The sequence below is a fragment of the Phyllopteryx taeniolatus genome, chromosome 8, assembly GCF_024500385.1.
Source record: "Phyllopteryx taeniolatus isolate TA_2022b chromosome 8, UOR_Ptae_1.2, whole genome shotgun sequence".
In the NCBI taxonomy this organism is placed as follows: Eukaryota; Metazoa; Chordata; class Actinopteri; order Syngnathiformes; family Syngnathidae; genus Phyllopteryx; species Phyllopteryx taeniolatus.
The window spans coordinates 12,458,906-12,470,505 of NC_084509.1; the positions used below are offsets into that span (position 1 = coordinate 12,458,906).

The window sequence follows — 11,600 nt, forward strand, 5'->3', positions numbered from 1 at the left end:
AGTAGCTGACTTCACTGCCACCATACACTGCACGTATTTCAAATATTTATCTTGCAAGTCAAAGCAAAAGAATCAGAAATGGCTCGAATCACAAAAAAAAAATCATAGGTCGAATTACCCGTACCATTAGGCACCACTGTAGCATAAACCACCACATATTTGCAGCAAACTGTTCACATATTTTTGGGGGAACCTATCCTCCAGTATTCGCTGTAAAACAATAGCTGTTTTTTGCTATTGCGTTGGTGCCATCTTGTGGTATCTAAAAGCAATGACAAACCTTTTTGGGTGGGTGTCAGTTAGTGACGGTCTGCGTTTGGGTGGTGTTGTTCAGTCAGGTGGACATCAATTCAAAGAACGTGTTCGGACAACCGCGACTGCGAGCGTCGCTGAGAGACCTGCGCTCTCCGCGGCGGACGTACAAGAGCACCATCGAGGATGACCTGAAGAAACTGATCATCATGGACAACCCCGGAGAGTCTCCGCACCGGGAACCAGTAAAGACCATAATACACACACACACACACACACACACAGTCTTTAGGATATTACACAGTGTAATGAAAATTAGCTTCTGCTCTCTACTGCAGAGCCAATGTTGAGTACGGCTTCAATTTTACATATGTGCCCTTTAACACCTAACTAGACACTTGCCCTTTGTACAATCTGTTTTGCACAGCATTCAATATAGGCGTCAAAATAGCAAAGTATTCGTGGATAAATTGGGCCCGCTGCTGGTTGCTGCCGAGTAGTGAACGGCATTTCAATTTTATTGCACGGCTAGAGAGCCTTGTTACAATCAGGGGCCATTTAAGTGCAGTCCTACATTTATGGAATATGATAAAAATGTACCATATGAATTGGTGCACCCCACCTCTTGCCCAGTCACCTGGAATAAGCTCTCCACTTACCAACAGCCTCGAACAGGACAAGCGCTACAGAAAATGGATGATTGTTTAATATTAGGGTCTGATGGTGTAATGATTCACTCCCCTGATTTCTGTGGAGGCAGCCTAAGTGCAGTTCCCACTCAGTGACGGTGTGAATGTGAGAGGTTGTCTGTCTCTCTCTCTGTGTGCCCCCTGATGGGCTGGTGACAAGTCCAAGGTGTAGCCTGCCTCTCGCCCAAAGTTGGCTGGGATAGTCTCCAGCTCCCTGCAACTCTGAACACGATTAGTGGGACAAAAAAAGTGGATGCATGTTTTAGGGCTTTTTATAACAGTTTTATTTGGTTTTTAGAATAGCGTATTGTTAGCTTAAAAGCATAATTGCCAATATTTTGTTTTAACTTACTGACAAAATATCCCAAAATACCCATGTAAATTTTTTTCTTTTATTTCTCTAGATTTTCATGTCATGGTTAAATCGCTGCAACTAGACTCTTCTTGTTTTTCTTTTCTTAACTTACAAAAATGTTTAAAACAATGACCTCGGCATTTAGTGTATGCTGTTTGGCTAACAATATATAGCCAACAGGCCGTATGTTTCTTATCCCTATGCTGTTGCTTAGACGTAGGGGTGTAAAACTCATTTTCATCATAGGCCACATAGTAGCGAATGCTTTCCTTGAATGGCACATTTAACAAGTTTCATTTGAAAGCAGAAGAAATATTGAACAGCAAATATTGTTCAGTTTATGTTAAGAAGGAATTTGGTGGTGGGGGGGTGCTTGTAATAAATGTCAATTTTCTGCCAAAATGACAAGAACAAATCCATTTAGCAACTAATATGACGTAGACCCACTTGATTTGCTTTAGTGGGCCATAAATGATGTAACGGGCTCAATCTGGCCCTCAAGCCTTGAGTCAGACCACTGTGGCTTATGCTGCGTTCCAGTTACCTCAGAAGTAGAAAGTCGAAGCTGGGAATGATGTCACTCCCGAGTTATCAGAGTTTCATTTCCCAAGTCAGAAAACAAGATGACGACCTCAGTGAAAGCTATCTCGCCTTTGCCTTGTCCGAATACAACTTCAACTTGTGGACAAATATGCGTTTTTTCTGAAACTTTCAAACACGGCGGATGAAGAGGAAACACAAAGATGCAGAAGGTAACCTATTTTTTGTGTCGGCGTATTTCATTGTTTACAAGTAAAAGGGTGCTTTGTGCTTATCTTTCTTTCTTGGGTTAGGGTTCAAATGTTGTTGTGTCATTCTTTACTGAAATACATTTTGTCTCTTGTCTAGAATAATCGCTGGAGGAAGAATGGAACAGAGTGGGATAGCATGATAAGTGCTCACCATGGCCAACCAGAACAGCTTCCCTGAGATCTCGCTCTACTTCCTTGTAATCTTATGTAACTGTTACTTTATGGAACATCCATATAGTACTATAGTATTGTAAGTAATAAATAATATATACACATGCTTAGTCCTACATATGCTAATACAATTATTATATCAGTAACAGCAGTATGTTGGATTTTAATAAAAAGAAAAAAGATCGACTACAACAAACAACTATAAAAACACCTATAACTATATAATATATAAATGTATTGTCCCATATAATAATGATTTATGTTGCTACTACTACCTCATTTTGTAATCATCATTTGTATTTGTTTTCACAATGGTTGATGTTTGCACATTGTTTCAGCGCCACACTCATCTGTTCCTTAGTCTCACTCCATTATTTGATAGATTTTGTTTTGGTGTGTTTCTGCAATTTTGGATACTAAAATTTGGCTTATCTCTTAATTTATACTCCCTCTGTCTTTCTTGGAACATTTTCCGGATGAACTGCCAGTGGAGATGGCTACGAGATCTGCAGAACACCTTGATCGATGCAGTGGTGATGATCATAATGGCGGCTTGTTTTCTCCACATGTGCACGGCTGCGTCTGAGATCTGTCAGGAACACCCAAATCAGAATCAGAATCAACTTTATTTGCCAAGTATGTCCAAAAAAAACACACAAGGAATTTGTCTCCAGTAGTAGGAGCCGCTCTAGTACGACGACAACAGACAACAGAGAACACTTTTGAGACATAAAGTCAGGCAGATGAAAATTAGTAGAGACACTGCAGATGTCACTGGGCCATGCTGTGAAATAATCCTTTGTTAAAATGCTCATACTGTAAATAGGTATCAATAATGTACTGCTGTCATTACTTTGTTGCTGCCAATAAATGTGTTTTACTCAGTTATTTTTGTTATTATTTACTACAGTGACTCCAAGCAGGAATGTCTATCCATCAATCCACTTTCTACACCGCTTATCCTCACTAGGGTTGCGGGTATGCTGGAGCCTATCCCGTCTAACTGCAGGCAGGAGGCAATGTACACCCTGAACTGGTTGCCAGCCAATTGCAGGGCACATAGACAGACCCTTTCCCAAAAAATTGAATATCAGGGAAAAGTTTATTAATTTCCATAATTCCATTCAAAAAGTTAAACTTTCATAAATTATAGATTCAGGGCCCCGAATTTAAACAATTTCAACTATTTATTTGTTTATTCCAGCTCATAAAAACCCATGAAATCTGTAATGCAGGGAGCATTCTCCTCGAAGCTCTCTACAAGACACACGACTAATTGGCTATCAAACATTGGATTATAGACATCACTGGTGTTACTTTTATTATTTTTTTCCTAACCTGTAGTGATGTGCTTGTCGTCAGCCATAACCAGCTTCGCCACAGTGGTGCGGATGTGGTTTGTAGCTGCATTGTGTGTTCTTTAGAACAAAAGGGCCAAGAAAAAAGTGTCCTCGTGTGGAATACATGCCAGCACTGTTGTCCACATAGTCTGGAGGGGGGAAATGTTTCCATTACAGCTATTTCCCACAGTAATTTTTCGGATCACACATATTTTGTAATAAAAATGAAATAATAATGTACAGATTAGGGATATGCTATGGTCGTTGAAAAACGATTAATGTTTTTTGTCCTGTTCGGCTGTTAGGTCAAGCAGAATGGGGGATCTGAATCCCTTTTATGCTGGAACAGTTTTACTGTGTCACAGTGGAGTTTTTAAGCTGCCGCTGTGGTTTCTTAGTATTCTAATTGATGTTTATTGATAATCTGATTCAGTCAGTTGAACAGTTTCTAGAGGGGAGAGAGAAATAAAGACAAAAGACAAAGCACTAATTGTACACAGGATGAGAAAAGTAAATCATTACATATCTACAACAATGAAACATTAGATATGAGTGTTGTATGGGGCTGGAGTGCTACACACCCTGTGAGGTCCTTCCCTCACAGGACAAAGACAGGAGAAGAAGCATGCAGGACAAGGGTCGTGAACCCGGCTGTACAACTGAAGTGTGGTGGGATTGACTATGTAAATTATAAAAGTCTGTAGGATGAGAGTGTGAGTGAGGGGATACCCAAGCAGTTCGCATATTCATGAGTTATTTGTCGCAATAAGTGAGTGGCCCCACACCCAGCGAAAGAGTCCCAGGGATGTGTGCCTGCGGACACAAGCAAGTGAATTGACACTGTTTCGCATGCACAGAGTCTGACAGAAGTGTCCTGTAATTGCTGTGCCGGAATCGCTGACAGTGAGGACCCCACCCAATCAATCGCTGGGCAGGATTGGGCCCAGGGGTACACCCGAGAGCAGCCCGGTGGACGGGACACATCCCACACCGAGGGACCCCGACAACCGGCCACCCAGAGAAAGCCGCAGGGACCCAATGCCAACCCCCCAACCAACCGTGCCCCGCCGAGTGATCATTTATAACAATATTCAGAACGTGCATCACTAGTCCAGACGTCATTCACTTTTAAACATTCTCCACATAAACAGGTCGCGAAAACAAGTAATACGATACGTCTGATTTAGTGAGACAAAAACTATTAAGAAGTAATAAGAAACCGATTATTACAGGAGCTTCTACTTACTGTTTACACTCGGGGCAGCCATCTTTGAAAGCCAACTCATGGTAGTGAGAAATCTCCGACTTCAGAGGGCGTTCCTTTTGAAACTTCCGACTAGGAACTCGGAAATTCCGACTTCCGAGTTCAAATAGAATGCATGGTTGGTGACAAAGGGCATAGAGAACACCATACCTCAGATTGATGGATCAGTTAACACGAGATCAAGTTAATGATGAAAAATGGATCAATTGTTTGATATTGTGATTCTGTTCTCTGCTGGAGTCCCCCAGGCGTACGCTGCAGCGCACCTTTTCCGACGAGTCTCTGTGCAGCGGTCGCAGGGACGCCAGTTTCGCCATCTCTGAAAATCAGTCGGCCCCCGTGGACATGCTCTTCACGTGCACTCTGCCCACACGCAAGCACTCTGCCTCCTCCAACCACACGGAGCCCAAGAAGGGTGAGTTGACGCTGCACCAGTTTCGTGCAGGGACCGGTCAGCAACCTTAAATATACCAAAAGCCATTTGGACTGTGTCCCTCAGAAAAGAAAAAAAAAAATCAGGAGCCACAAGACCCTTTTGACATCAAAAGTGAGGATAACACTGCATATATTAATTTTTAGTTTTTTATTATTTTAACCTGTATGTATACAAACCTATAGTGTGCTGCATTTATTAAATCATTAAACTGCTACAGAGAAGTATTTTTCTTATTTCTATATGAAACTAAACTATTAAGCAACAAAACAAAAAAAACGTTTATTATAAAGATCACCGTAATCATCAACTTTAGAATTACATTTGAAAAACAAACTAGCTAAAGTAAAAACACATTTGAAAATACATGACTATGGTTGCGACGGTGAAGCCGCGTGGTTCCCAGCGTGCATTGCACCATGCAATGCTGAACTTTAACCATAGAAAGGACGTTAATCCTTTCCTTTTCGTCCATGTGTGTTTATGTTACCAGTAGTTTGTGGACAGGGGCGGAGCCAGGGGTTGGCCATGTCCACCTTAGACTGAAACTCAGCCATCCCGATTGCCACCCCCCTCATGTGTCACCAATATTCTTTTGTTTCCTAAAGCGCCACAACACACCAATAAGAAACATGAAAATTTCTGACTCATCCGTGCCGTAGAATGTAATTTACATTCACAAGAGAGCCACAGCAGAAGGATGAAAGAGCCATATGTGGCTCTGGAGCCACGGGTTGCCTACCCCTGGTTTACAGTGCCACCAGAAAGTATTCATAACCCTTTTTGCACATTTTGTTGTTACAGACTTATTCTATAGCTGATTTGAGTATAATTTTCTTTTTAAAAAATCTACATAAAATATCCCATAATGACAAAGTAAAAAGATTTTTTTTACAGACAATTGTGCAAATTTATTGAAAATGTAAACATTTAAACTCAATAGGTACATAAGTGTTCACACCCTTGGCAGCAATCACAGCCTCAAGTCTTCTTGGATATGTCTCTACGAGCGTAGCACACCTGTTTTGGGGCATTTTCTCCCATTCTTCTCTGCAGAGCCTCTCAAGGTCAGTCAGGTTGGATGGGCCGCGTCAGTGCACAGCCATTTTTAGGTATTTCCGGAGGTGTTCGATTGGATTCAAGTCCTGGCTGTGGCTGGGCCACTCAAGGACATTCACAGCCTGCTCCTGAAGCCAATCCTTTGTTATCTTGGCTGTGTGCTTTGGGTCATTGTCGTGTTGAAAGGTGAATTGATGCCCTAGTCTGAGTTCAAAAGCACTCTGGAGCATGTTCTCTTGAAGAATTTCTCTATATTTGGCAGCTGTCATTTTACCCTCTTTGCAGACGAGTCGCCCAGTTCCCGCAGCAGAAAAAAAATAACAGCATGATGCTGCCACTAACATGCTTCACAGTAGGGATGGTGTTAGCCAGGTGATGAGCAGTGCCTCTTCTCCAGATATGACGCTTGCAATTCAGGCCAAAAAGTTCTATTTTGGTTTCATCAGACCAGAGAATTTTGTTTCAGCAGGTCTGAGAATCCTTAAACTGCCTTTTGGCAAACTACAAGCGGGCTGCCATGTGCCTTTTAGTGAGAAGTGGCTTCCGTCTGGCCACTCTACCATAAAGGCCTGATTGGTGGAGTGCATTAGCAATGGTTGACCTTCTGGATGGTTCTCCTATCTCTCCAAGGGAATTCTGGTGCTCCGCTTTAGTGACTATAGGGTTCTTGTTTACCTCTCTGACCAAGGCCCTTCTTCCCCGGTTACTCAGTTTGGTCGGACGGCCAGATCTAGAAAGGGTCCCGGTGGTTCCAAACTTCTTCCATTTCCCAATAATCGAGACCACATTGCTTTTTGGACATTCAATTCTGCTGAAATTCATTTGTATCCTTCCCCAGATTTGTGCCTTGACATAATCCGGTCTCGGAGGTCTGCAGACAATTCCTTAGACTTGGTTGGTGTTGGTGTCTGCTCTGATCTGCACTGCCAACTATGAGACCTTATATAGACGGACGGGTGTGTGGCATTCCAAATGATGTTCAATCAACAGAATTTACCACAGGTGGACTTCAATGAAGTTGCAGAAGCATCTCAAGGATGATCAGTGGAAATCAGATGCACCTGAGCTTTTTAAGTGTGCGTGTCATACCAAAGGGTGTGAATACTTATGTACCTATTATGTTTGAATTTTTTTATAAATTTACACAAATGTATGAAAATGATTTTACTTCGTCATTATGGGATATTTTATGTTTATTTTGTTTTACCTATACTCAAATCAGCTTTAGATTAAGTCTGTAACAGCAAACTGTGGAAACCGTGAAGGGGTGTGAATACTTTCTGGTGGCACTGTAGTTTGTCGTACTCACTGGGGCTGTTTTCCTTCAGTGCCGCTGTCTGCGTCGGAGCTGTCCCTAACTGAGGTGAGAGACAAAGTCCCCCCGCTGAGAAGGCTGGACCCCGGACTCATGCCCCTGCCTGACACTGCCTGTGGACTGGAGTGGTCCAGCCTGGTCAATGCTGCCAAAGTCTACGAAGGTGGATACTTCACATAGCTTAACACGTGGACAACAATGAACTTTTAGTCCAATCGAGTGTTTTCTACTTCCAGCACAAAGAGCCGTGTCACTCTTCTCTCTGACCGAGACACGAGGAGGCGGCGTGGACATGAGGCCGGCCAGCAGTCCTGTGCAGTTTCCCACTCCTCAGACGCCACGGACCACACCCACCTTAAGCAGGTACCTGTCTTTCTGGACAACACTCAAACTCGCTGTACACAGTTGTCTTCTTGACCATTTATTTGATTTGCGTTCGTTTAGTTTTTTTTTTTTTTTTTGCAGCGACGAGGTGCCCAACGATTTGTCAGGGCGTCTCCACCATCTGGAGGTGATGTTCAAACAGCTCAACAATGACCTAGAGAAAGTGAGTCAATCACTCTTCTTTTGTATTTTCAACACAGGAATGTTGTTTCTTCAGAACACCAATAATGTTCAAGGCTTGATGGGACCCGCTGTGTGTTAGTGTTGGAAAGTCTCAGAAGAAAAACAGTTCTCTTTGCTCTGTGACTACGTTCCTACCCTCAAAAGACTTGTATCTCAAATCATCTTTCCCCAATCAAGAAAAATAGCACTATAGCAGGGGTGTCAAACTCATTTTTGTCACAGGCCACATTGTAGTTATGACTTCCCTCGGAGGGCCGTTAGACTGTGAACCCTTATTAAGGAATTATCACCTCATATAATTAGATATACACAACAAATTGATAAATAACTAGTTGTAAAATTAGAAGCCTCTAAAAAGATGTGTTTAAATCCTACATTTCTTTTCAAAGCTGGATTGGTAACAAAAATGCAAAAACTCAACATGATTACATTGGAACACTATTAGCAATTTTGATTTGCTTTCGCGGGCCACATAATATGAGGTGGCGGGCCGGATCTGGCCCCCGGGCCACCAGTTTGACTCCTGTGCTCTATAGTAGAACATTACCGTAATCTGGGGTAATAAGGGACTGCCTGGTAATAAGGGGCAATTCCAATTTTTTTTTTTGTTCGCGCTTTTCAGCTCACTGGCAAAGTTATGTGATATGGTTCACTTCACAATACCTCTGGTATAAATGAAGCAAGTCAAAATTACAGTTAATATTAAAAATAAAATGAAATCAAATTCATAAATCCAAACAATCAAATGAAAAACAGCAAGTATGGAGTAACTGAGCGTGCCGTCTTGTAAACCGGAAGCATCATCCATCATACTATACATTTATTTACTATATAATATACTTTATATACTGTATGTATGCGTTATCTCAGGAGAAGCATGACAAGGTGGCGCTCCTGGCCGAGATGGCCAACCTGCGTGAGAACAACCAGCGTCTGCAGGAGGAGAGCGTGACAGCCAGCGAGCAGCTACGCAAGTTCAACCGACTCTTCGGCGGCCACCCAGGCGAGGGCGAGCAAGCTGCGCACCCCACCACGCATCAGGTGCCACCCAAGAGGGAGTGAACGTGACTGGACTGCCTTAAAACTGGAAACATTTCCCCCAACCTTGCCGCACCCCTCTGAGCCTCATATTTTTCTAAATCTTAGATGTATGGTTCCTACGCTAGAGTAGACTGTTTCATTCACCTGGAGAGGCCTAAACACTGTTCCTGCAAGCAAATCAGCCAAAAACACCATGATCGACTACATCTCCCACAATGCACTAGAAGTCCCGGAAGTGCTACACAGTCTTAAGTAATGTAGATAAGATGCCTGTGAGGTACTCACCTATGTATAATCTATATTGTAGTGATATTGTTGGTGGGTGGGTATGTTTATACGACAACAGCTGGGTGACAAACAAACTAGTTTACGGCTAACTCATGACCCCTCACCGTTTACACAGAGGACCTTTTCGTACTGGAGATATTTGTAATGCGTAGAGTTCCTAGAAGTGGTACGAGTAAGGACGAAAACACTGCGCATTGCCTCCTAAACTCACTTGCTAACAACACATCACCTTTAAGCTTGTCTGCTAGCGTCTTCTATGGCTTTGAGCGCTAACTAGCCACCTGGCTGATTAGCATTTCCCGCCAATGGCTGGTTATCCTTTTTAAGCATTCAACTAACACACAACAGCAATGCTAAGTTGGTGTTTATTAATGTTTTCTATTGCTTTGCATGCTAGCTAGCTCTACGCTAATTGGGATTTCTCCTTAATGTCTTATCCTTTAGACCGTGAGCTGAGTTGGTGACTTTTAGTTTTCTATGGCTGGAGCACTAGCTTAGCTTGCCTGGCTAATTAGCATTTCTTGCTAATGTCTTATCGTCCTTTTTATCATTAAGCTAAGTGGGTGACTTAATAAAATTTTCTATGATTTCAGTGCGAACAGCCTGGCTAATTTTCGCGTATTTCACATAATTAGTTATGAGTGGTAATTAGCATTTTGCGCTTATGTCTCATCGTCCTTTTTATCATTAAGCTAACATGTCACCACAAAGCTTAAATGGGTGACTTATTGCATTTTCTATTATATGAGCGCTAATTTCCCATCAGTCTTTTACTCATTGAGCGACTAACTTTATCTGTAGCTTGGAGTGCTAATTAGCCTTTCCTGCTAATGTCTCACCATCCTTATGTTAACACATTACCACAAAGCTAAGTCTGTGACTTTTTGCAATGTTCTGTAGCTTTGAGTGACAATTATTTCCCACTAATCATCCTCCTTATTATTGAGCTAACAACACAAGCCATTTTTTTTCTCTCCAGCTTCTCTAGACATTATGCTAAAGTAAGCTTGGCTAACTGTTGCGTCCTACTAAAAAAAGTGTTATTCTACTTGATCCAGAAAGTACATATATATTTTTTCTTCGCAGAATTACAAGATATTTCTATACTCGTCTTTGTATAAAAATCTCAAATTGTACTTCTATCATTTACTGTACATGTGGGAGACAAAATGCACAGCCCCACCACCCGTCTGTGAAAAAAACATTATTTATATACTGTTGATCTATTTTTCATACAGCACAACAAGTTTGTGCTTCACAGTTGACGGTACTTTTTGATAATTCCGATAAAACTGACTGGAACTGTTGAATACTTGGCTCAGGTTCCTCATGATGCTGGACCTAAACGCTACGCCATCACAGGTACTGTTTAAAGGAAAAAAAAAATTGCGCTCTTTATTCGCCATTGTGGCTTTCCCTTTAAGGTTTCTTCTCACTGGAAATGAGTGAAGTTGAGTTTGCTATGTAACATTGTAGAATGGTTTGATGGTGGTTGAGCGAAGGCAGATTAAGTCTTAAATCAGGGGTGGGAAACCTAATCTGACCCAAACTCAAATGATCTGTTCTGAAAAGCCCAAAAACAATAAAACCACACACGCTCATCATTTTACCATAGTTTGGGTTCCCCATCCCTGCTTTAAGTTCTTAGGTTAAGTTACTCGATTATTCCTACATTGAGGTGTCTGAAAGTCATGTTTTTGTTCATGTAAAGTTTTTTTTTTTTTAAATATATATAATTGCTTGTTTTGTGTATAATGAAGCTATTTATAGCCTATAGTGATCCACGTTGAACAAATCAGTAATGGTAATATTGTATAATGTTCCTTTCTAGATGTTTTGATAATTTATTTTTTGGTTGTAACAACAGTGAGGAGAGGTACTGTGTTTTTATTGTCTTCATCGTTGCTCTGGGCTGTAATAAGTGTATATTTACAGTGTAAATTATGTTTTCATTTTATACAAAATTAAAGTGAATTATCTCAGGTTTTTGTGCATTTCCATTGCTCCTCAACACAGACGCATTGGAACGTTTCAA

General features: G+C 41.5%; 1 protein-coding gene across 18 annotated transcripts in view; it reads left to right on the forward strand.

The window, feature by feature from the left end:
- sipa1l3 (signal-induced proliferation-associated 1 like 3) overlaps nucleotides 1–11,547 on the forward strand; it is a 112,598-nt gene extending 101,051 nt beyond the window's left edge. For 5 of the 18 annotated variants that reach the window (XM_061783237.1, XM_061783242.1, XM_061783238.1 and 2 more), the window contains 6 exons: nucleotides 335–497; nucleotides 5,100–5,277; nucleotides 7,683–7,832; nucleotides 7,906–8,032; nucleotides 8,135–8,216; nucleotides 9,107–11,547. In XM_061783237.1, the coding sequence (XP_061639221.1) occupies nucleotides 335–497; nucleotides 5,100–5,277; nucleotides 7,683–7,832; nucleotides 7,906–8,032; nucleotides 8,135–8,216; nucleotides 9,107–9,298 (892 nt within the window). In that variant the 3' untranslated portion in view covers nucleotides 9,299–11,547. Of the gene's footprint in view, nucleotides 1–334; nucleotides 498–1,836; nucleotides 3,143–5,099; nucleotides 5,278–7,682; nucleotides 7,833–7,905; nucleotides 8,033–8,134; nucleotides 8,217–9,106 lie in introns of those variants that run through there. The other 13 variants (XM_061783241.1, XM_061783243.1, XR_009789922.1 and 10 more) reach the window with 12 other exon arrangements.
- The last annotated feature ends 53 nt before the right edge of the window (nucleotides 11,548–11,600 follow it).